General features: G+C 43.5%; 1 protein-coding gene across 1 annotated transcript in view; it reads left to right on the forward strand.

Annotated features, from left to right (window-relative positions):
• LOC311129132 (copine-8-like) overlaps positions 1–27,081 on the forward strand; it is a 126,634-nt gene that overhangs the window by 32,502 nt on the left and 67,051 nt on the right. The window contains exons 3-6 of the mRNA XM_084161424.1: positions 2,827–2,873; positions 3,503–3,606; positions 12,830–12,869; positions 25,271–25,347. Of these exons, the coding sequence (XP_084017550.1) occupies positions 2,827–2,873; positions 3,503–3,606; positions 12,830–12,869; positions 25,271–25,347 (268 nt within the window). The remainder of the gene's footprint in view (positions 1–2,826; positions 2,874–3,502; positions 3,607–12,829; positions 12,870–25,270; positions 25,348–27,081) is intronic.

Below are 27,081 nucleotides of genomic sequence, written 5' to 3' on the forward strand. Positions count from 1 at the left end.
GCTCCATCATGCTGGAAAAGGCATTGGTCGTCACCAAACTGTTCTTGGATGGTTGGGAGAAGTTGCTCTCGGAGGATGTGTTGGTACCATTCTTTATTCATGGCTGTGTTCTTAGACAAAATTGTGAGTGAGCCCACTCCCTTGGCTGAGAAGCAACCCCACACATGAATGGTCTCAGGATGCTGGTAGCGCTCACCTTGTCTTCTCCGGACAAGGTGTTTTCCCAAACAATCGGAAAGGGGATTCATCAGAGAAAATGACTTTACCCCAGTCCTCAGCAGTCCAATCCCTGTACCTTTTACAGAATGTTTTTCCTGGAGAGAAGTGGCTTCTTTGCTGCCCTTCTTGACACCAGGCCATCCTCCAAAAGTCTTCGCCTCACTGTGCGTGCAGATGCACTCACACCTGCCTGCTGCCATTCCTGAGCAAGCTCTGCACTGGTGGTGCCCCGATCCCGCAGCTGAATCAACTTTAGGAGACGGTCCTGGCGCTTGCTGGACTTTCTTGGGCGCCCTGAAGCCTTCTTCACAACAATTGAACCTCTCTCCTTGAAGTTCTTGATGATCCGAGAAATGGTTGATTTAGGTGCAATCTTACTAGCAGCAATATCCTTGCCTGTGAAGCCCTTTTTGTGCAAAGCAATGATGACGGCACGTGTTTCCTTGCAGGAAACCATGGTTAACAGAGGAAGAACAATGATTTCAAGCACCACCCTCCTTTTAAAGCTTCCAGTCTGTTATTCTAACTCAATCAGCATGACAGAGTGATTTCCAGCCTTGTCCTCGTCATGCTTGTCCTCCAGCCTTGCATATACATTCTGGAGTATATGCAAATTGCCATCATCAAAACTGAGGCAGCAGACTTTGTGAAAATTAGTATTTGTGTCATTCTCAAAACTTTTGACCACGACTGTATGTATGGATCAGTCGAGGCTGCTGAAGGGAGGAGGGCTCACAATAATGGCTGTAATGGAGTCAATGGAATGGTATGAAACACATCAAAGACGTGGTTTCCATGTGGTTGATACCACTCCATTGACTCGATTCCAGCCATTATTATGAGCCATCCTCCCCTCAGCAGCCTCCACTGGTATGTATGTATGTATGTTTACGTTATTATGTAATCATTTACTGATGAATCACTGGGCTGTGTATTAATCAGTAATGTGGTTAATAGCTCTGTATTGTTGTGGCATTGTTGCCTTCTCTCTCTCTCCATTTACCCTCTTGCTCTCTCTCTCTTTCTCTCTCTTTCTCTCTATTTCTCTCTTTCTTTCTCTCTCTCTGGTTGGAATGCCTCACACATGCTCTTCATCTTTCTGTTTTTCTTTTCTTTCAGGCCTTTTGTCTGCCTGTCTTGACATTCTTGTATTCCAGTAGCCTTGCATTAATTTCTGTAAGTTTTTTATTCTGTTCTTTCTTTCTTCCTTTCTTTGGGTATGTCTCATGACGTGAGCACAACACACACACACACACACACACACACACACACACACACACACACACACACACACACACACACATACACATTCCTGTACTTGATGTCAGTGTGCGTCAAACTTGTCATCATTGTTTTGGTGCTGATCTCTATATTCAGCATCTCTAAATTCTGTCTCCGAGTCTCGCCCCCTCTCCCCTCCAAAATAGAAACAGGGCGTCTTCATTCTTACGCCTCGTTAGTCAATCAGAGTGACTCCACTCATATGTTACGGGTCATATTCTCAAGGCAGATGTATTCATATTCATGTATGGGATCTGTGGCGAAGATTAGGGAGAAGGAGGCTATGTGACTAATGATGATAGGCTTATGATGATGAGCCAGGACCAGGGCCATATACATTCATGTAAGGAGGCACTTGTGCTGAGTGGCCATCTTAATCATGCTGAGTGCTGCTGCTCAAGTCTCCCAGAATTAAGCTGCTTCAGTGGGCAGCGAGAGGAGCCAGGCAAGGCCAGGGGACAGGGGAGGGATAGGGGGACAGAGGGACAACTCTGGCCTTTTCTTCTCAGGTCTCAGGTGAGACTTACTGTGGGGAGAGTAGGGGTCGTATAGCTCTCTTTGGGTGTGCCTTTGAAATTGAAGGGAGAGAAGGAGAGATCCAGAGAGATAGTGGGAGTGAGGCAGAGATACAAGAGTGAGGGGAGAGCGAGAGACTGGGAGAGAGTGAGTGTGAGAGAGATGTCAGAGATGGAGGGACAAAGGCTGCTCTTATGTTCACTACATTTCTCTCTTCCCTCTCTCTGTAAGAGGCATATGAACAGAGGCTAATTGGCTTCAGCTCTCCTCTGGGCTGCTGAGTAAGTGATTAAGTGTGTGTGTGTGTGTGTGTGTGTGTGTGTGTGTGTGTGTGTGTGTGTGTGTGTGTGTGTGTGTGTGTGTGTGTGTGTGTGTGTGTGTGTGTGTGTGTGTGTGTGTGTGTGTGTGTGTGTGTGTGTGTGTGTGTGTGTGTGTGTGTGTGTGTGTGTGTGTGTGTGTGTGTGTGTGTGTGTGTGTGTGTGTGTGTGTGTGTGTGTGTGTGTGTGTGTGTGTGTGTGTGTGTGTGTGTGTGTGTGTGTGTGTGTGTGTGTGTGTGTGTGTGTGTGTGTGTGTGTGTGTGTGTGTGTGCCACTACCTTAACAGGAGCTTATTATGCTGTGTATTCTCAAAGCCCTACTGAAATATGTACACCATGAATGAACTCAGTTTTTTCCCACTAGAGCATTGGTGTCGATAAAACATTCCTCCTTTAATGTTTGTAACCCTGTAATGCATTTTCTTCACACTCAAAATGTCATGCAGTGTCCCCTGTCTAACTTGGTTTTTCTGTGTTTCTCCCTCTTCATCTAGTATGCGTTCTGTACACACAAGGCATCGGCAATAAGGAGTGGAGAGAGGTAAGTCCCCTTCAGTTAGCCTACACAGTACACCAGAGACTGAATTGAAAAGGCCTGATATTCGACATGATCTTTAGCACTCAAACATCAATATTTATACAAGTAAATGATTAAATGAATCCTCAACCCAATCATAACTCAGTTAGATTCCCCATCTCTGCATATTTTCCCTATGATTAATAATTACTGTAATATCAGACCCATATCACCGCTATAGATAGCTCTGTTAGGTTTATGTGCATTTATTACTCTGCCTGTGTCATAAATGGCACCCTATTCCATACGGGCCCTGGTCAAAAGTAGTGCACTATATAGAAAATAGGGTGTCATTTGGGAGGCATACCTCTGACATCGGTAATGTCACTCTCAAGTAATGAATACTCAATTTTCATACATTTATTTATTTGAAATTGTGATGCACCATCAAATTTTTTTGAGCGGTCAATTCTATTAGAAATCAATTGCATGTCACGAATGTAGTCTGTCAAATACCCCCATTAAACTGAAGGAAATATCTTGCATGCTTTTGACCCTCAACCTTTTCTTTCTTTCATTCTTTCTCTCTCTCTCTCTCTCTCTCTCTCTCTCTCTCTCTCTCTCTCTCTCTCTCTCTCTCTCTCTCTCTAAAGTTTGGAAGGACAGAGGTGATTGAAAACAATCTCAACCCAGAGTTTGTTCGTAAATTCATCTTGGATTATTTCTTTGAGGAACGACAGAATCTGAGATTTGACTTGTAAGTAAAACTAAACATTTGTATGTGCCTCTGTCTTTTTCACTACTTTGTGTAGTTGTGTTTATAGTGTATAAAGGAGTATATCTACAGTATGCATTGTCAGTACGGATTGGTGTCCCTGCCTAGTGTCCTGTCAAAGTGTGTGTTTCACGCTTGTGTGTGTGTGCGTGCATCCTTGTGTTTGTGTGTGCACGCATGCGTGTGCATGCAGACATACAGTGGGGGAAAAAAGTATTTAGTCAGCCACCAATTGTGCAAGTTCTCCCACTTAAAAAGATGAGAGAGGCCTGTAATTTTCATCATAGGTACACGTCAACTATGACAGACAACTTGAGAGAAAAAAATTCCAGAAAATCACATTGTAGGATTTTTTATGAATTTATTTGCAAATTATGGTGGAAAATAAGTATTTGGTCACCTACAAACAAGCAATATTTCTGGCTCTCACAGACCTGTAACTTCTTCTTTAAGAGGCTCCTCTGTCCTCCACTCGTTACCTGTATTAATGGCACCTGTTTTAACTTGTTATCAGTATAAAAGACACCTGTCCACAACCTCAAACAGTCACACTCCAAACTCCACTATGGCCAAGACCAAAGAGCTATCAAAGGCCACCAGAAATAAAATTGTAGACCTGCACCAGGCTGGGAAGACTGAATCTGCAATAGGTAAGCAGCTTGGTTTGAAGAAAACAACTGTGGGAGCAATTATTAGGAAATGGAAGACATACAAGACCACTGATAATCTCCCTCGATCTGGGGCTCCACACAAGATCTCACCCCGTGGGGTCAAAATGATCACAAGAACGGTGAGCAAACATCCCAGAACCACACGGGGGGACCTAGTGAATGACCTCCAGATAGCTGGGACCAAAGTAACAAAGCCTACCATCAGTAACACACTACCCACACAGGCCCGTCTGAAGTTTGCTAGAGTGCATTTGGATGATCCAGAAGAGGATTGGGAGAATGTCATATGGTCAGATGAAACCAAAATATAACTTTTTGGTAAAAACTCAACTCGTCGTGTTTGGAGGACAAAGAATGCTGAGTTGCATCCAAAGAACACCATACCTACTGTGAAGCATGGGGGTGGAAACATCATGCTTTGGGGCTGTTTTTCTGCAAAGGGACCAGGACGACTGATCCGTGTAAAGGAAAGAATGAATGGGGCCATGTATCGTGAGATTTTGAGTGAAAACCTCCTTCCATCAGCAAGGGCATTGAAGATGAAACGTGGCTGGGTCTTTCAGCATGACAATGATCCCAAACACACCGCCCGGGCAACGAAGGAGTGGCTTCGTAAGAAGCATTTCAAGGTCCTGGAGTGGCCTAGCCAGTCTCCAGATCTCAACCCCATAGAAAATCTTTGGAGGGAGTGCCCAGCGACAGCCCCAAAACATCACTGCTCTAGAGGAGATCTGCATGGAGGAATGGGCCAAAATACCAGCAACAGTGTGTGAAAACCTTGTGAAGACTTACAGAAAACGTTTGACCTGTGTCATTGCCAACAAAGGGTATATAACAAAGTATTGAGAAACTTTTGTTATTGACCAAATACTTATTTTCCACCATAATTTGCAAATAAATTCATTAAAAATCCTACAATGTGATTTTCTGGATTTTTTTTTCTCAATTTGTCTCATAGTTGACGTGTACCTATGATGAAAATTACAGGCCTCTCTCATCTTTTTAAGTGGGAGAACTTGCACAATTGGTGGCTGTATATGTATGTGTGTAGGTATTTAAATCTCTCTGACATGCGAGGGGTCAGGAGGTCGCGTGGGCCCTCTCTCGCCGATACGAGAGTGAAAGATTAAGTGCTGTGTGTGTGTCAGTGTCCGTTGTCATAACATCTGAAAGACCAACTAGGACCTATGAATTAATACAGTAAAAGCCACATTCCTTTACTGAGAGCGACACAGCTAACTGAACACACAACTAACTGAATACACACAACTAATTGAATGATACACAAATCTCTATTTACACCAATAGCATTATTTACTCCATGTGAATTGGTCTGACTGGGACTGTAAAAAACTATATATACAAAAGTATGTGGACACCCCTTCAAATTAGTGGATTCGGTTATTTCAGCCACACCCGTTGCTGACAGGTGTATAAAATCGAGCACACAGCCATGCAATCTCCATAGACAAACATTGGCAGTAGAATGGCCTTACTGAAGAGCTCAGTGACTTTCAACGTGGCACCGTTATGGGATGCCACCTTTCAACTGTAAGTGCTGTTATTGTGATGTGGAAACGTCTAGGCGCAACAACGGCTCAGCCGTAAAGTGGTAGGCCACACAAGCTTACAGAACGGGACCGCTGAGTGCTGAAGCGCGTAGAGTGTAAAAATCGTCTGTCCTCGGTTGCAACACTCAGCACAAGTGTTCGTCAGGAGCTTCATGAAATGGGTTTCCATGTCCGAGCAGCTGCACACAGGCCTAAGATCACCATGCGCAATGCCAAACGTTGGCTGGAGTGGTGTAAAGCTCGCCGCCATTGGACTCTGGAGCAGTGGAAATGCGTTCTCTGGAGTGATGAATCACGCTTCATCATCTGGCAGTCCGACGGACGAATCTGGGTTTGGCGGATGCCAGGAGAACGCTACCTGCCCCAGTGCATAGTGCTAACTGTAAAGTTTGGTGGAGGGGGAATAATGGTCTGGGGCTGTTTTTCATGGTTCGGGCTGGGCCCCTTAGTTCAAATGAAGGGAAATCTTAACACTACAGCATACAATGACATTCTAGACAATCCTGTGCTTCCAACTTTATGGCAACACAAAGGAAGGCCCTTTCCTGTTTCAGCATGACAATGCCCCCGTGCACAAAGCGAGGTCCATACAGAAATTGTTTGTTGAGATCGGTGTGGAAGAACCTGACTGGCCTGCATTGAGCCCTGACCTCAACCCCATCGAACACCTTGAATTGGAATGCCGATTGCGAGCCAGGCCTAATTGTCCGTAATGCTCTTGTGGCTGAATGGAAGCAAGTCCCCGCAGCAATGTTCCAACATCTAGTGGAAAGCCTTCCCAGAATAGTGGGGGCTGTTATAGCAGCAAAGGGGTGACCAACTCCATATTATTGCCCATGATTTTGGAATGAGATGTTTGACGAGCAGGTGTCCACATACTCATGGTCATGTAGTCTACATCTATGGATTCATGCCGTGTGACTGTGTGTGTGTAATGACGACGTTGTTTTTACCCTGGTGATGAGAACCGACAAGCGTGACTCACAATTCTCTCACTCTAATGAGAGGGGGACAGGAGTTATTACTCTGCCTTTTACTGAGCTCAGGATAACCGCACCACATACACACACAAACATACACAAAGTCTGCATTTACGTAACACGTGTAGCCGTGTTCCAAACGTGTGAGTGTGTTAACTGTGACACATGTTTATAATTTAGACACGCATGAAGTAACGTACTTCATCCATCACACACTCGCTCGCTCGCACACACACACACACACACACGTATACACACACACACACACAGTCGGGGAGGTAGGACTACATGACAGGCTATAAATAGACTAGGGAGCCCTAATGCAATTCAGCCAGGTGGAGGGAATGTAAATGGGCTGGCACTGTGTGTGTGTGTGTGTGTGTGTGTGTGTGTGTGTGTGTGTGTGTGTGTGTGTGTGTGTGTGTGAGAGAGAAAGAGAGAAAAAGTGTGTGTGTTAAGGGGGGTGCGTGTGTTCACGACCTGTGTGTGTGTGTGGGCGAACATCAGGACATTCTACATCCTCCACCGATGGCTCTGCTCAGAATGCTCACGCTCTTTTTTTCTCTTTTTTTCTCTCTCTCTCTCTCCCTTCTTCTGCTTCTCCCTCCTCTCGCTCCCTCTTTTTCCTCTCCCTCTCTTTCTCCCCCCACTGATCACTCTCTCTTCCTTCATCTCTTTTCCCCTGTCTCCTTCTCTCTTTCCTTCCTTGTAGTTCTTTCTGGTTTGTGTCAGAGTAGACATGGAATAATATTCTGTCATTCATGTTATGGCTCGGTTGGTTTCTTGACTGTGTGGAAGCCTGTATTTAAAGGTTAGTTAGGGCAGCTTTTCATTCTTGTTTATCCTGGTCTGAAATAGAATTTTCCCAGGCAAGCGAGTGGAAATCTAGTCAAATGGGTTCCTGAGAGAGGTGTACAAGAGAGTGATGGAGTGCTGCTGGGCTGTGTTAATGTCAGAGCTGAGGCTTAACACACACACACAAACACACACACCACAAGCATGTGCACGCATACAAGCTGCTGATGCTCGCCTTTGGAAGATCTACATTTAAAAAAGTATAATAAATCAATTGAATATACACCATCACAATAAATCCATTATTTATTTTAGGAAGGTCCGTCTAAAGAAACATTATGATATGAATAAAATGTATTTCAGAAGAACAGAATATGAGTTGGCCTACTGTATGTTATCTGGCTTTGCGGCATGCCGTTGGCTGTAGGCTTGTTCATTTAGCAGGCAAGATATGTTTAAGTCCTGAACCATTATTTTATATTATATGATTTTATAGTAAAAATAATATAATTGAACATAGCTGAATAAAATAGAAGGATGTTTTTCCCATTCCGGAGCGAGAGTGTGCATATAAAGTGGCTATGTTGAGCGTAAAATTGATAATTTGAAGCAGGTCCTATACGGTAGATTTAGAGTCATTCGAAATTAAACAATATATGGGCTGCATGATGCGACTATAGGCTATTGATGATTTGAGAAGGAGAGGAGAGGAAACGCATGGTGGTGAGATTTTCTGTAGCTAAAGGTAATGTGTCTGCCTATTAATTATGAAAATATCAAAAATGCCCTATTACTAGGCTATTCAAAATCAAATATACATTCACTATAATTGTAGGCTAACTCTGAATTTGTTTAATTTAGGCTAGAACAATTATGTACCAAAGATATCTTAAATCAGTCTTTTTTTATGTTTTTCTGCCATGTGTAATATGCCGTCTGCTATGTATTGTATAACAGCATAATCATTATCGTAATTCAGGGGGTTTTCAGGCTTGGGTTTATATACAGTATAGGCCTATGCAGATGCATAAGCTCTAATATGCATGTGGGTGTTTTTTGAATTAATCATCACCTTAGAAAGCACTGTCCATTTCGTTGTGTTAGGTTTTGAAACAACATCCACAACAATCATGTTTTCCACTAAGTTTAAACCTGTTGTTGAACTCCTTTCTTAAAATGTATCAATCACAGTGAGGTGAGTTTTAAAAGCACATACTGTTTTAATGATAAGTGTTTGATGTGATTTTTGATGGCATTTGCATTGATGTCAGAGTGGTTAGAGGGACAATAGAGCCCTGAGTACCAGGCCATTAGTGACCTGATGATCATTAGGGAGTTGTACAACGAACACATGTCCCGAGTGCATAAGAGGAGATTACCATGACTCAACGGTCACATAGAATTTTACTGCGGTCATGACTCATGACTGCCAGTGTGGCGGTAATACGGTCACCGCAACAGCCCTACGCACACCCGCACGCACACACCCACACACGCATACTGTACATCATGGACAGACCTATACACAAATATGCGCACGCACACGTGGTAGTTTGTGTGTGTGTGTTAGGTGTCGTGGGGCAGTTGTTTTGGCGGCTGAATAAATACAAAACACATGCCTTTGTGCTGTGTGTCTCTGGAAATTCTGTTTTCATGACTGTAAGTGATCTGTTTCAATGGAATATAACATTAGAGCTGCAGTGCCTCCAGTGATTTGTGAGTTACATAACAAACATCCCAAAGCTCATTCTGACAGTACACTCAGAATGACAATACAGTTGTGGTCAAAAGTTTTGAGAATGACACAAGTATTGGACTTCACAAAGTTTGCTGCTTCAGTGTTTTTAGATATTTTTCTCAGATGTTACTATGGTATACTGAAGTATTATTACAAGCATTCCATAAGTGTTTCAAAGGCTTTTATTGACAATTACATTAAGTTTATGCAAAGAGTCAATATTTGCAGTGTTGACCCTTCTTTTTCAAGACCTCTGCAATATGCCCTGGCATGCTGTCAATTAACTTCTGGGCCACATCCTGACTGATGGCAGCCCATTCTTGCATAATCAATGCTTGAAGTTTGTCAGAATTTGTGGGTTTTTGTTTGTCCACCCGCCTCTTGAGGATTGACCACAAGTTCTCAATGGGATTAAGGTCTGGGGAGTTTCCTGGCCATGGACCCAAAATGTTGATGTTTTGTTCCCCGAGCCTCTTAGTTATCACTATTACCTTATGGCAAGGTGCTCCATCATGCTGGAAAAGGCATTGTTCGTCACCAACCTGTTCTTGGATGATTGGGAGAAGTTGCTCTCGGAGGATGTGTTGGTACCATTCTTTATTCATGGCTGTGGTCTTAGGCAAAATTGTGAGTGAGCCAACTCCCTTGGCTGAGAAGCAACCCCACACATGAATGGTCTCAGGATGCTTTACTGTTGGCATGACACAGGACTGATGGTAGCGCTCACCTTGTCTTCTCCGGACAAGCTTTTTTCCGGATGCCTCAAACAATCGGAAAGGGGATTCATCAGAGAAAATGACTTGACCCCAGTCCTCAGCAGTCCAATCCCTGTACCTTTTGCAGAATATCAGTCTGTCCCTGATGTTTTTCCTGGAGAGAAGTGGCTTCCTTGCTGCCCTTCTTGACACCAGGCCATCCTCCAAAAGTCTTCGCCTCACTGTGCGTGCAGATGCACTCACACCTGCCTGCTGCCATTCCTGAGCAAGCTCTGCACTGGTGGTGCCCCGATGCCGCAGCTGAATCAACTTAGGAGACGGTCCTGGCGCTTGCTGGACTTTCTTGGGCGCCCTGAAGCCTTCTTCACAACAATTGAACCTCTCTCCTTGAAGTTCTTGATGATCCGATAAATGGTTGATTTAGGTGCAATCTTACTAGCAGCAATATCCTTGCCCGTGAAGCCCTTTTTGTGCAAAGCAATGATGACGGCATGTGTTTCCTTGCAGGTAACCATGGTTAACAGAGGAAGAACAATGATTTCAAGCACCACCCTCCTTTTAAAGCTTCCAGTCTGTTATTCTAACTCAATCAGCATGACAGAGTGATCTCCATTCTTGTCCTCGTCAACACTCTCACCTGTGTTAACGAGAGAATCTCTGACATGATGTCAGCTGGTCCTTTTGTGGCAGGGCTGAAATGCAGTGGACATTTTTTGGGGGATTAAGTTCATTTTCATGGCAAAGAGGGACTTTGCAATTAATTGCAGTTCATCTGATCACTCTTCATAACATTCTGGAGTATATGCAAATTGCCATCATAAAAACTGAGGCAGTAGACTTAGTATTTGTGTCATTCTCAAAACGTTTGACCATGACTGTACACCATCCCATTTCACTGACAGTGGCAGTATGCCACATAATGTCTCCTGCTTGCTAGACGGGGAGAGTGTGTGTGTGTGTGTGTCCGTGCATGTCCATCTGCGACGTGTGTGTGTGTGTGTTTGTTAGGTAAGGCTGGCACAGGACTAGAGCCCAGAGACCCACGAGTATCACACAGAGTCAGATATTCCTTCTCATTTCCCATCAACAGAATCAGAGCCTACTGGTTGTTTTGATGTGTGTAATTGAGTAAGGCCATCCTGTAGAGACAACATGGACAGAGATGATAGTGGATGAAACACTGGCCTGATTGAATATGCAATTTCCCTTCAGGCACACATAATGTTTTCTGTCAACAGAATTATGTCTAGTTCTGGCCTATGTGATAGTGGGGAGGTGATGTTTCAATATGTGATTTAAATGGATTCTATGTTCTATGGCTGATGTTCTATAGCAGTGTTGCTCATCCTTTTTGTTAAAGCTCCAGTCTGGGATTTGGAAAGCTATTCAGTGGTCAATGTTTCAATAGTCTCAGCTGCATACCAAAACAAGTGATGGGACTAATGGTGTTGTTTTTTTCAGCAGCGGTGGCAAACGTATGGTGGGGGAGGGGGTAGTGGGAGTGACCAATGGCAAAGTTTGGGGCATCTAAAACCACAGAGTCAAAATGTTGCTGTTTTAAAGCTCATTTCCTGAAATCATACACATTTTGCCATGGCTTATGCCTTGTTGTTATGCTATCTGAGTGACTAACAAAATCAATGGGGCCTGCATGCCATGACTTTTTGGGAATTTTAGATTCTCCCTGAGAGTAGTTTTTATTTTGATGATTGTTACATTTTACATTGTTAGTTCTCAAAGATGCTCTTCCTAAAAACTAGATTGCTCCATTATCTTTTTTACATAATTTATATATGGTTTTAGTTGTTTAAGTTTACACTGAAAATGTTTTACCATCCCCAAAATTATTTTCCTTTTTCTTTTTGCATATAGGGGAAACACTGCAGACTGTAGCTATAACCAGGGCCTGAGAACCATTGGTCCTTTCTCCTTGGTGGTTTGTTTCGATTAAATGTAATGGTTCTCTCTGTCAGAAAAACCACATGGGCTATAGTAGTGTGACTTTGTACCACTGCTTTTCTATCAGCTACGTGAGGCTCAGTCTCCATAAAATTGCTTTCAAATATTACCTAAAAAATAGACATCTAATTTTAGTAGCTGTGTAAAATGACCTGGACTGTGAAATTACTTTGAATTGGTTCCTGAATCTGCAGCTGATTGCAGCCCTGTTGGACATCAACCCCCTTCCCGAACTGGCTCACACAGACACCCGCATTGGTACAAGGATACAAACACAAGCGCACACACACACTTATTTTTTAAATATATTTTTACCCCCTTGTTCTCCCCAATTTCGTGGTATCCAATTGGTAGTTACAGTCTTGTCCCATCGCTGCAACTCCCCTGCCGGCCAAACCCTCCCCTAGCCTGGACGACGCTGGGCCAATTGTGCGCCGCCCCATGGGTCTCCCGGTCGCGGCCGGCTGTGACAGAGCCTGGACTCGAACCAGGATCTCTAGTGGCACAGCTAGCACTTAGACCACCGTGCCACTCGGGAGGCCATATACAAACACTTAAACACCCAGGGAGTCATCCACTTTGACGTTTCAGGATACTAAAATGATTGAAAAGCACAAGAAGACTTAATAATACCCTGTGTGACATCATTGATTTATACATTTACTGAGCGGTCTAACTGAGAGTGCCCCCTTCTGTGAATCACCTGCTGCTCCCAGCTGTACTGCTGTCATCTCCATGCCCCTCTAACAGTGTGTGTTTCTCTTCTCTTCTCCAGGTACGATGTCGACTCAAAGAGCGCCAACCTGTCAAAACATGTAAGTCTCTTCTTTCCCAGTGTGTGTGTGTGTGTGTGCGTGCACACGAGTGCGTGTGCGTGAGTGCATGTGCGCTTTGGGGTTCATCCTATTGTCATTAGCACCCCCTTACTACAGTGGTTCATCTCTATTCTGTAATGACTGTTTAGTATTTCATAGTGGGGTTACCTCCCCTGGGTAGCCAGTGTGTTTTAGCATAACTGTACGCGCACGCACGCGCTCTCGTTCGCTCTCAGTTCCATGTGATGCGCTGTGTGTTCTCTACCCTCCCTGCCCCTCGCCTGTCTATTGTCATCACTGTGAATAAAATCACACAGATTTTAATTTAATGTAACAATGCCATCACTTTGTCTTTGTTGACACACAATAAACCCTGATTCTTCTTTATAATGCAATTATTTTATTTACATTTAGATAGACGGGCAGGTAGACAGACAAACACAAACAGACACTGGCAGGCAGACAGACAGACAGAGAGACAGATAGACAGGCAGGCTGGCAGGCAGGCAGGCAGGCAGGCATGCAGGTAGGTAGGCAGGCAGGCACACACACACGTCTCGATGGGATCTATTTTGATCTTATCTGACTTACAAAATCTAGAATAAGAGATGTAGATTACCCGCTGCATTCTTTCCACAAGGACCCCATCTGTGCCTGTCACAAGCGCGGGGAATTGCTCATTCATGTGGTCCCTTTCTCTCTTCTGCACACCACTCTATTCCACTAATGTATCTCTGTCTGCTAGCTCCCCCCAAGGAGTTTGAGTTCTGTACTTTCGCCTTGGACACCTGTTCAGAGATTGACCCCATTGAATTAAAATAAGTTGAATGGAAATAGTCCTAGAGCAAGGGCCGCATGTGTGCAGGCTTTCCTGCCAGCCCAACTCTAACACCTGATTCAGATACGTTGATTTTGCCATCTAAAGAAAATAACTAGGGTGGACTGAGTCTTAGGCTAGGTAGAGGAGTGATATTGCAACTATGGTCCATCTGTAAGAATACAGGAATGATGGTTGAAGATAAGGTTTCCAGTTTTGGTTATTTTATTATTAAACTAACAAAGACACAGCACAAGGACACAGGAGCACATGGGGAAAAGGATGGAGATATAGAATGGCTTGTAAGGCCGGTAGGTTGTGTGGTTCTGGAGGATACAAAGGAGATACAACATATTAGGAAATACACAAAGCAAAGTGCCATGATAGGAGAATGTAAAAAGGTATAACAAACAGGGCTAACAGGAACAAAGGACATCACCAATAACTAAGGAACTCAGGGTGTATACAGTTGAAGTCGGAAGTTTACATACACTTAGGTTGGAGTCATTAAAACTCATTTTTCAACCACTCCACAAATTTCTTGTTAACAAACTATAGTTTTGGCAATTCGGTTAGGACATCTACTTTGTGCATGACACAAGTAATTTTTCCAACAATTGTTTACAGACAGATTATTTCACTTATAATTCACTGTATCACAATTCCAGTGGGTCAGAAGTTTACATACACTAAGTTGACTGTGCCTTTAAACAGCTTGGAAAATTCCAGAAAATGATGTCATGGCTTTAGAAGCTTCTGATAGGCTAATTGACATCATTTGAGTCAATTGGAGGTGTACCTCTGGATGTATTTCAAGGCCTACCTTCAAACTCAGTGCCTCTTTGCTTGACATCATGGGAAAATCAAAAGAAATCAGCCAAGACCTCAGAAAAAACATTGTAGACCTCCACAAGTCTGGTTCATCCTTGGGAGCAATTTCCAAATGCCTGACGGTACTACGTTCATCTGTAAAAACAATAGTACGCAAGTATAAACACCATGGGACCACGCAGCCATCATACCGCTCAGGAAGGAGACGCGTTCTGTCTCCTAGAGATGAAAGTACTTTGGTGCGAAAAGTGCAAATCAATCACAGAACAACAGCAAAGGACCTTGTGAAGATGCTGGAGGAAACCGGTACAAAAGTATCTATATCCACAGTAAAACGAGTCCTATATCGACATAACCTGAAAGGCCGCTCAGCAAGGAAGAAGCCACTGCTCCAAAACCGCCATAAAAAAGCCAGAATACGGTTTGCAACTGCACATGGGGACAAAGATCATACTTTTTGGAGAAATGTCCTCTGGTCTGATGAAACAAAAATATAACTGTTTGGCCATAATGACCATCGTTATGTTTGGAGGAAAAAGGGGGTTCCTTGCAAGCCGAAGAACACCATCCCAACCGTGAAGCACGGGGGTGGCAGCATCATGCTGTGGGGGTGCTTTGCTGCAGGAGGGACTGCTGCATGTATGTTTTTCAAAAGTCTCATGGTATGTAGGCCTACATTGAACACCACACATTTGCTGCTACTGAAATAACAGCTATTTCCATGTTAAAATGTTATGGGAAAAACATACATGCAGGGATTGACAACCTGTTTATCCACTTGTCCTTCAGACAAGGAGGTGACTGAAAATGTTGTGTTGTTTGATGCAAGAAACCACTTTACAAAATAAAATGCATTATTATTGCCATACCATTATTACAGATAATCAGACAAATTATGCTACCATCTGCCTATTGGCTCCTTAGCTTATTCAAGCCTGTCTCAAAATACAACACTGCCCCTTTAAGACAATTAAAAAAGAAGCTCTTCACCTGACTCGCTTTTCAAAGATGTCTAGAAATGTATACGTTTTGTGCTCTTGTAGAAGCAATCACTCCCCTATTGCTGACTACAAATGATCTATAACTGGGCTAATAACACATTTTCTCCATTGTTTTTGATGGTAGGCCACTCTGGTAGACCTACATTATGATCAAATAGCCACAGCAGCCTACTTGGCCACTGTTAAAACTGTAACTTAAAGCGGGTACAGCCTCAGTGTTCATAGTAAATGCGCGTTGGAAGTTGCACAGAAACTGCAAACTTAATGATGGTGTTGGAGTCGTGCTTGGCCACGCAGTCGTGGGTGAACAGGGAGTAAAGGAGGGGACTAAGCACGCACCCCTGGGGGGCTCCCATGTTGAGGATCAGCATAGCAGATGTGTTGTTGCCTACCCTTACCACCTGGGGGCGGCCCGTCAGGAAGTCCAGGATCCAGTTGCAGAGGGAGGTGTTTAGTCCCAGGATCCTTAGCTTAGTGATGAGCATTGAGGGCACTATGGTGTTGAACGCTGTGCTGTAGTCAATGAACAGCATTCTCACGTAGGTGTTCTTTTTGTCCAGGTGGGAAAGGGCAGTGTGGAGTGCAATAGAGATTGCGTCATCTGTGGAGGCGATGTGCAAATTGGAGTGGGTCTAGGTTTTCTGAGATGATGGTGTTGATGTGAGCCATGACCAGCCTTTCAAAGCACTTCATGGCTACGGAAGGGTCGGTAGTAATTTAGGCAGGTTACCTTGGCGTTCTTAGGCACAGGGACTATGGTGGTCTGCTTGGAATATGTAGGTATTACTGACTCGGTCAGAGACAGGTTGAAAATGTCAGTGAAGACATTTGCCAGTTGGTCAGCGCATGCTCTGAGTACACGTCCTGGTAATCCGTCTTGTTAATGTTTACATTTTAGACATTTAGCAGACGCTCTTATCCAGAGCGACTTACAGGAGCAATTAGGGTTAAGTGCCTTGCTCAAGGGCACATCGACAGATTTTTCACCTAGTTGGCTTGGGGATTAGAACCAGCTACCTTTCGGTTACTGGCACAACGCTCTTAACCACTAAGCTACCTGCCACCCCATGTTGACCTGTTTAAAGGTTTTACTCACATCGGCTACGGAGAGCGTGATAACACAGTCGTCCGCAACAGCTGGTGCTCTCATGCATGCTTCAGTGTTGCTTGCATATAATTAATTTAGCCCTTTGTAGTCTGTAATAGTTTGCAAGCTATGCCACATCCGACGGGCATCAGAGCCGGTGTAGTAGGATACAATCTTAATCCTTTATTGACACTTTGCCTGTTTGATGGTTCGTCGGAGGTCATAGCGTTATTTCTTATAAGCATCCGGGTTAGTGTCCCGCTCCTTGAAAGCGGCAGCTCTACCCTTTAGCTCAGTGCGGATGTTACCTGTAATTCATCGCTTCTGGTTGGGGTATGTACGTACGGTCACTGTGGGGACAACGTCATCAATCTACCTATTGATGATATCGGTGAGTGATGTGGTATACTGCTCAATGCCATCGGATGAATCCTGGAACATTTTCCAGTCTGTGCTAGCAAAACAGTCCTGTAGCTTAGCATCTGGGTCATCTGAACACACAGCCATGCACACAGCCATGCAATGTCCATACAGTGGCTTGCGAAAGTATTCACCCCCTTGGCATTTTTCCTATTTTGTTGCCTTACAACCTGGAATTAAAATGGATTTTTTAGGGGGTTTGTATCATTTGATTTACACAACATGCCTACCACTTTGAAGATGCAAAACATTTTTTCTTGTGAAACAAACAATAAATAAGACAAAAAAACAGAAAACTTGAGCGTGCATATCTATTCACCCCCCCCCAAAGTCAATACTTGTAGAGCCACCTTTTGCAGCAATTACAGCGTCTCTTGGGGTATGTCTCTATAAGCTTGGCACATCTAGCCACTGGGATTATTGCCCATTCTTCCAGGCAAAACTGCTCCAGCTCCTTCAAGTTGGATGGGTTCCGCTGGTGTACAGCAATCTTTAAGTCATACCACAGATTCTCAATTGGATTGAGATCTGGGCTTTGACTAGGCCATTCCAAGACATTTAAATGTTTCCCCTTAAACCACTCGAGTGTTGCTTAAGGAGTATGCTTAGGGTCATTGTCCTGCTGGAAGGTGAACCTCCGTCCCAGTCTCAAATCTCTGGAAGACTGAAACAGGTTTCCCTAAAGAATGTCCCTGTATCCATCATTCCTTCCATAAAGCCCAGCTTTGTGGAGTGTACGGCTTAAAGTGGTCCTATGGACAGATACTCCAATCTCCGCTGTGGAGCTTTGCAGCTCCTTCAGGGTTATCTTTGGTCTCTTTGTTGCCTCTCTGATTAATGCCCTCCTTGCCTGGTCTGTGAGTGTTGGTGGGCGGCCCTCTCTTGGTAGGTTTGTTGTGGTGCCATATTCTTTCAATTTTTTTATCATGGATTTAATGGTGCTCCGTGGGATGTTCAAAGTTTATTTAATTTTTTTACCCAACCCTGATCTGTACTTCTCCACAACTTTGTCCCTGACCTGTTTGGAGAGCTCCTTGGTCTTCATGGTGCCGCTTGCTTGGTGGTGCCCCTTGCTTAGTGGTGTTGCAGACTCTGGGGACTTTCAGAACAGGTGTACAGTGGGGGAAAAAAGTATTTAGTCAGCCACCAATTGTGCAAGTTCTCCCACTTAAAAAGATGAGAGAGGCCTGTAATTTTCATCATAGGTACATGTCAACTATGACAGACAAAATGAGAAAAAAAATCCAGAAAATCACATTGTATGATTTTTAATGAATTTATTTGCAAATTATGGTGGAAAATAAGTATTTGGTCAATAACAAAAGTTTCTCAATACTTTGTTATATACCCTTTGTTGGCAATGACACAGGTCAAACGTTTTCTGTAAGTCTTCACAAGGTTTTCACACACTGTTGCTGGTATTTTGGCCCATTCCTCCATGCAGATCTCCTCTAGAGCAGTGATGTTTTGGGGCTGTCGCTGGGCAACACAGACTTTCAACTCCCTCCAAAGATTTTCTATGGGGTTGAGATCTGGCTAGGCAACTCCAGGACCTTGAAATGCTTCTTACGAAGCCACTCCTTCGTTGCCCGGGCGGTGTGTTTGGGATCATTGTCATGCTGAAAGACCCAGCCACGTTTCATCTTCAATGCCCTTGCTGATGGAAGGAGGTTTTCACTCAAAATCTCACGATACATGGCCCCATTCATTCTTTCCTTTACACGGATCAGTCGTCCTGGTCCCTTTGCAGAAAAACAGCCCCAAAGCATGATGTTTCCACCCCCATGCTTCACAGTGTGTATGGTGTTCTTTGGATGCAACTCAGCATTCTTTGTCCTCCAAACACGACGAGTTGAGTTTTTACCAAAAAGTTCTATTTTGGTTTCATTTGACCATATGACATTCTCCCAATCCTCTTCTGGATCATCCAAATGCACTCTAGCAAACTTCAGACAGGCCTGGACATGTACTGGCTTAAGCAGGGGGACACGGCTTGCACTGCAGGATTTGAGTCCCTGGCGGCGTAGTGTTGTCAGGGGTGCTGATGGTGGGTGTGGTGCAGGAATCAAGCGCAGGACGCAGAAGCTTAGTCCAAAAGACTTTAGTGAGTTATTCACGTAATACACGAGAACCATAAGCCCGGAGGTGAAATAAAGGCGCACACAGGCGTCAAACAAAAGGCGCACTCACATGTGCGAAAACCTCTCCAAACAACGGAGGGAAGATACGTAGCTCAGAACACCAAACAGAGGAGCAATCACACACAACACCCAACACACACAACGAGAACTAAATAGGACACTAACGAGGACTAACTAGACACAGGTGTACAACATCAAGACAAAACCAAACAAACATGAAACATAGATCGGTGGCAGCTAGTACTCCGGCGACGACGACCGCCGAAACCTGCCCGAACAAGGAGGAGGAGCAGCCTCGGCCGAAACCGTGACAAGTGTGTTACTGATGGTAGGCTTTGTTACTTTGGTCCCAGCTCTCTGCAGGTCATTCACTAGGTCCCCCCGTGTGGTTCTGGGATTTCTGCTCACCGTTCTTGTGATCATTTTGACCCCACGGGGTGAGATCTTGCGTGGAGCCCCAGATCGAGGGAGATTATCAGTGGTCTTGTATGTCTTCCATTTCCTAATAATTGCTCCCACAGTTGATTTCTTCAAACCAAGCTACTTACCTATTGCAGATTCAGTCTTCCCAGCCTGGTGCAGGTCTACAATTTTGTTTCTGGTGTCCTTTGACAGCTCTTTGGTCTTGGCCATAGTGGAGTTTGGAGTGTGACTGTTTGAGGTTGTGGACAGGTGTCTTTTATACTGATAACAAGTTCAAACAGGTGCCATTAATACAGGTAACAAGTGGAGTACAGAGGAGCCTCTTAAAGAAGAAGTTACAGGTCTGTGAGTGCCAGAAATCTTGCTTGTTTGTAGGTGACCAAATACTTATTTTCCACCATAATTTGCAAATAAATTCATTAAAAAACCTACAATGTGATTTTCAGGATTTTTTTCTTCTCAATTTGTCTGTCGTAGTTGACGTGTACCTATGATGAAAATTACAGGCCTCTCTCATCTTTTTAAGTGGGAGAACTTGCACAATTGGTGGCTGACTAAATACTTTTTTTCCCCACTGTATGTATACTGAGATCATGTGACAGATCATGTAACACTTAGATTGCACACAGGTGAACTTTATTTAACTAATTATGTGACTTCTGAAGGTTGCACCATATCTTATTTAGGAGCTTCATAGCAAAGGGGATGAATACATATGCACGCACCACTTTTCCGTTATTTATTTTTTAGAACAAGTATTTTTTTTCATTTCACTTCACCAATTTGGACTATTTTGTGTATGTCCATTACATGAAATCCAAATAAAAATCCATTTAAATGACAGGTTGTAATGCAACAAAATAGGAAAAACGCCAAGGGGGATGAATACTTTTGACTTTTGCAAGGCACTGTAGACCGCAGAGTGCTGAAGTGCATAAAAATCGTCTGTCCTCGGTTGCAACACTTACTACCGAGTTCCAAACTGCCTCTGGATGCAACATCAGCACAATAACTGTTCGTCGGGAGCTTAATGAAATGGGTTTCCATGGCCGAGCAGCCGCACACAAGCCTAAGATGACCATGCGCAATGCCAAGCGTCGGCTGGAGTGGTGAATCACGCTTCACCATCTGGCAGTCCGACGGACTAATCTGGTTTTGGCGGATGCCAGGAGAACGCTACCTGCCCCAATGCATAGTGCCAACTATAAAGTTAGGTGGAAGAGGAATAATGGTCTGGAGACGTTTTTCATGGTTCAGGCTAGGCCACTTAGTTCCAGTGAAGGGAAATCTTAACGCTACAGCATACAATGACATTCTAGACGATTCTGTGCTTCCAACAGTTTGGGGAAGGCCCTTTCCTGTTTCAGCATGACAATGCCTCCGTGCACAAAGCGAGGTCCATACAGAATTGGTTTGTCGAGATCGGTGTGGAAGAACTTGACTGGCCTGCACAGAGCCCTGACCTCAGCCTCATCAGACACTTTTGGGATGAATTGGAACCCCGACTGCGAGCCAGGCCTCATCGCCCAACATCAGTGCCTGACCTCACTAATGCTCTTGTGGCTGAATGGAAGCAGGTCCCTGCAGCAATGTTCCAACATCTTGTGGAAAGCCTTTCCAGAAGAGTGGAGGCTGTTATAGCAGCAAAGGGGTGACCAACTCCATAGTAATGCCCTTGATTTTGGAATGAGATGTTCGACAAGCAGGTGACCACATACTATATATATACACAGTGGGGAGAACAAGTATTTGATACACTGCCGATTTTGCAGGTTTTCCTACTTACAAAGCATGTAGAGGTCTGTAATTTTTATCATAATTACACTTCAACTGTGAGAGACGGAATCTAAAACAAAAATCCAGAAAATCACATTTTATGATTTTTAAGTAATTAATTTGCATTTTATTGCATGACATAAGTATTTGATCACCTACCAACCAGTAAGAATTCCGGCTCTCACAGACCTGTTAGTTTTTCTTTAAGAAGCCCTCCTGTTCTCCACTCATTACCTGTATTAACTGCACCTGTTTGAACTCGTTACCTGTATAAAAGACACCTGTCCACACACTCAATCAAACAGACTCCAACCTCTCCACAATGGCCAAGACCAGAGAGCTGTGTAAGGACATCAGGGATAAAATTGTAGACCTGCACAAGGCTGGGATGGGCTACAGGACAATAGGCAAGCAGCTTGGTGAGAAGGCAACAATTGGCGCAATTATTAGAAAATGGAAGAAGTTCAAGATGACGGTCAATCACCCTCGGTCTGGAGCTCCATGCAAGATCTCACCTCGTGGGGCATCAATGATCATGAGGAAGGTGAGGGATCAGCCCAGAACTACACGGCAGGACCTGGTCAATGACCTGAAGAGAGCTGGGACCACAGTCTCAAAGAAAACCATTAGTAACACACTACGCCGTCATGGATTAAAATCCTGCAGCGCACGCAAGGTCCCCCTGCTCAAGCCAACGCATGTCCAGGACCGTCTGAAGTTTGCCAATGACCATCTGGATGATCCAGAGGAGGAATGGGAGAAGGTCATTTGGTCTGTTGAGACAAAAATAGAGCTTTTTGGTCTAAACTCCACTCGCCGTGTTTGGAGGAAGAAGAAGGATGAGTACAACCCCAAGAACACCATCCCAACCGTGAAGCATGGAGGTGGAAACATAATTCTTTGGGGATGCTTTTCTGCAAAGGGGACAGGACAACTGCACCGTATTGAGGGGAGGATGGATGGTGACATGTATCGCGAGATCTTGGCCAACAACCTCCTTCCCTCAGTAAAAGCATTGAAGATAGGTCGTGGCTGGGTCTTCCAGCATGACAACGACCCAAAACACACAGCCAGGGCAACTAAGGAGTGGCTCCGTAAGAAGCATCTCAAGGTCCTGGAGTGGCCTAGCCAGTCTCCAGACCTGAAACCAATAGAAAATCTTTGGAGGGAGCTGAAAGTCCGTATTGCCCAGCGACAGCCCCGAAACCTGAAGGATCTGGAGAAGGTCTGTATGGAGGAGTGGGCCAAAATCCCTGCTGCAGTGTGTGCAAACCTGGTCAAGACCTACAGGAAACGTATGATCTCTGTAATTGCAAACAAAGGTTTATGTACCAAATATTAAGTTCTGCTTTTCTGATGTATCAAATACTTATGTCATGCAATAAAATGCAAATTAATTACTTAAAAATCATACAATGTGATTTTCTGGATTTTTGTTTTAGATTCCGTCTCTCACAGTTGAAGTGTACCTATGATAAAAATGACAGACCTCTACATGCTTTGTAAGTAGGAAAACCTGCAAAATCGGCAGTGTATCAAATACTTGTTCTCCCCACTGTATATATATATATATATATATATATATATATATATATATATATATATATATATATATATAATTAGATATACAGGCTAGGAAGTTGACAAAGTTAGCATTATACAATCTCCAATAACACATGAAAAGGCACTTATTTAAACTCAACAAAATGACACATGGAAATGGGAACAAACTGCATTTATAGCTGAGGAAGGGAGAGGAATGGTGATTGTCAGAGTGAGTTCAGGTGTGGTGAGTTGGCAGTAGAGGGGGCATGTCCAGAGGTTAATTAGAAAGTTTGGGGAATGACATGACCCTTCAGAACACATCCATACCAATCAGGATTTGTGATGCTGCCTTTCTAAACCATTTAATATTTCTAATTATGGTCTCAAATGACACTGATTACATTGGACTCACTGGACTGAAAGCATTATCCCACTATTACCCTACATTATCCTGGCATTATCTTACCTAAAGATCACCATAAGCTCAGCCTGCTATTAGCAAAATGCTCATGTTCCTCCTATCATTTCATACTATGATTGACTAGATTCATATAGCATTTATTTCCCTGTCCTATCTTATCTTAGTCACATTTCACCCTTTGCGCTCTCCTGGTTTTGCTTTGGCAATTTTGAAAAAGCAGTCTTCCCAAATTGCAGAGAAATCACATGGTCTGATTAGACTTTGTTTGGCAAACAAACGCTTAAGGATGAAGGTCATTAGAGAAACACAAACAATGAGAACATGAGAACGAGTTATTACATGTTTGACCTTAAGGGATACCTTTTCTGTTATTTGGACAGACTTTATATGTTGGCTTTTCACATGGCATGTGACATGCATAGCTGTATTTACCATCATCTGACTAATATGTAGTTGATAATCTGTTTGGTAATGTTTTAGATTAGTATTCTAACAATGTGTACATAGCGAGCAGTGTGTAATATTTTCCATGGTGAAAGGATAAGAGCGGGAGTGGTCACTGTGATGTGGGCCAATCACCTTTGCCATCAATGCTATGCAGTCATGGAAAATAACTGCAATTTTTCCACAATTATTTGATGTGGGAAGTACAAGAGATTATCCTCTACCTGTTGCTGTTGGTACTATTTTAACGCTATAATAAAGCCCATATCCCCTGGTCCACTGCCTGTCATGTTTGCGTAAAACACGTTGCATTAACGTTGTAGTCACATTGTTTATCCCTAAAGGTAGTCAACCAGGGACCCTAGCACACACAGACACGCATGCACACACACATGCACATCACACACACTGTTAGTTACAAGGCTTTTCTCACTGGTCCTCCATTCTGGAACTGTCTACCCCAATTTCACAGATGTTCACGCTGGATACAACATAATTCTCGCTCCCTATCCCTCTCTCTCTCTCCTCCCCTCCGCCCCCAATCTTTCTCTCTCGCTCTGTCTCTGTCTCTCGCTCTCCTTCCCTCACTTCCTCGATCAGGCATAAAAACAGGGTGGAATCAATAATCTCAGGCTGGGAATGACACACTTGGCGGTTTTAGAGGCTGCTTAGCCAGCCCTGGCCATCCCTCTGGGGAAATCCACTGGAGATAAACCTTTACTGTGTTAACATGAGAGGAGAGAGAGAGAGAGAGAGAGACAGACAGACAGACAGACAGACAGACAGACAGACAGACAGACAGACAGACAGACAGACAGACAGACAGACAGACAGACAGACAGACAGGCAGGCAGGCAGGCAGGCAGGCAGGCAGGCAGGCAGGCAGGCAGGCAGGCAGGCAGGCAGGCAGGGCAGGTGTGCTAGTGGAGCTGGAGTGGAAATCAGACCTGGGTTCGAATACTATTTGAAGTCTTTTCAAATACTTTATCTAGGTTTTGATTGAGTTTGCTTGCCGCAATGGAACCAATAGAATAATCCTAAAACTGATAAACTGACCATTTGATAACCAAGGCAGGCTAGAGCAAACGCTTCAAGTATTTCAAATAGTATTTCAACCCAGGTCTGGCTGCTGGGGCACGCTGGAAATAAGTGGGCTATAAAACCTTTAGGGATTATACAGCACACACTGCTTATACTAGACAGTGTGGTCAGAGGAGACCACAGTGAGATTCCATTATAAAGTGTTGGTCTTTTTCCAGACACTGGATAATAGAATCACAAGGGTCCCTCGCCCCCCCCAAACGTGATTCAATGTATTAATGTCAATGTCATGTTTCATAAAGAGTATTCTATGCACACTATTGGATGGGAGTCCGCTGTGTGGTTTGTGTGGATGTGTGCACCCATGCATGCGTGTGTGTGTCTCCTATATCTTCCACTTCACCAGAATGTGTCCAAATATATAGAACTCGTATCTCTGTCTCTGTTTCTGTAGGACTTCCTTGGCCAGGCGTTCTGTACGTTGGGAGAGGTGGTGGGATCGCTGGGCAGCCGCATGGAGAAACCTCTCGTGTGAGTAACTCTGTTCCTCCATTTTAAACCAATTAACTCTAACCTCTGACTCCAATTATACGGTTTCACTCTAACCTCCAGCCTCCATGCTATACAACATCACGACACTCACATCTCAAACCCATATACAGTATGGTCCTTTGTAGCTCAGTTGGTAGAGCATGGCACCAGGATAGTGGGTTTAATTCCCGGGACCACCCGTATGTTAAATGTATGCATGCATGACTGTAAGTCGCTTTGGATAAAAATGTCTGCTAAATGGCATAATTGGCAACAAAATAAAAAATATTCTATAAAGATTCTATATGCAGGCTAACCCTGACCCAGTTCTAATGGCATTCACTCACCTGATCATTATAGATTTTAGACCCACACACACAATTATAACTCTGGTTCTCCATTTTACATCATCACTTTAACCCTGACCCTTGATCTACTTCTCATGGCTGTCATTCACCTGTCATTTATTCTGAAATATTTACATCCACACACACAATTACTTGTGCACGTTCGTTTATTGTCGACATATCAGTCTTTGACACACAAGACAGTGTGGGATGTCCATGAACTGTGTAGTATTATTGACACATTGTTCATTGTCATAACCTGAAGACAAAAAATACCAATAAACACACTTTCTCCCATATATACAGTGCCTTCAGAAAGTATTCACACCCTTTAACAATTTCCACATTTTGTTGTGTTACAGCCTACATTTAAAATTGATTAAATTGAGATTTTTTGTCACTGGCCTACACACAATACCCCATACTGTCAAAATGGAATTATGTTTTTAGAAATGTTTACAAATTAATTAAAAATGAAAAGCTGAAATGTCTTGAGTCCGTAAGTATTCAACCCCTTTGTTATGCATGCCTAAATAAGTTCAGGAGTATAAATGTGCTTAACAAGTCACATAATACGTTGCTTGGACTCACTCTGTGTGCAATAATAGTGTTTAACATGATTTCTGAATGACTACCTCATCTCTGTAACCCACACATACAATTATCTGTAAGGTCCCTCAGTTGAGCAGTGAATTTCAAACACAGATTACATCACAAAGACCAGGAAGGTTTTCCAATGCCTCACAAAGAAGGGCACCTATTGGTAGATGGGTAAAAATAAAGCAGACATTGAATATCCCTTTGAGCATGGTGAAGTTATTTATTACACTTTGGATGGTGTATCAATACACCTAGTCACTACAAAAATACAGGCGTCCTTCCTAACTCAGCTGCCGGAGAGGAAGGAAAACGCTCAGTGATTTCACCAATGGTGAGTTTAAAACAGCGTTTAATGGCTGTGATAGAACAAAACTGAGGATGGATCAACAACATTGTAGTTACTCCACAATACTAACCTAATTGACAGAGTGAAAAAAAGTATGTACAGAATAAAATATTCCGAAACATGCATCCTGTTTTCAACTAGGCACTAAAGTAATACTGCAAAAAAAATTGTCATTATAGGGTATTGTGTGTAGTTGGGTGAGAAAAAAAATCTAGTTTTTGAATTCAGGCTATAACACAACAAAATATGGAATAAGTTAAGGGGTATGAATACTTTCTGAAGGCACTGTATGTGACCACACTCCTCTCAGCTCATGCATAATAGCCAGTTATGAAATTACAGCCTACAAACCCACTTTCTCTAGGTTACTGGGTTTACTGCTGAACAGTCTGCTGCTATCGCAGGTCAAAAAATCACCTGGAGGTTTACTGTAGGAGGGAA

The sequence above is a fragment of the Coregonus lavaretus genome, assembly GCF_964263955.1.
Source record: "Coregonus lavaretus genome assembly, chromosome: 5".
In the NCBI taxonomy this organism is placed as follows: Eukaryota; Metazoa; Chordata; class Actinopteri; order Salmoniformes; family Salmonidae; genus Coregonus; species Coregonus lavaretus.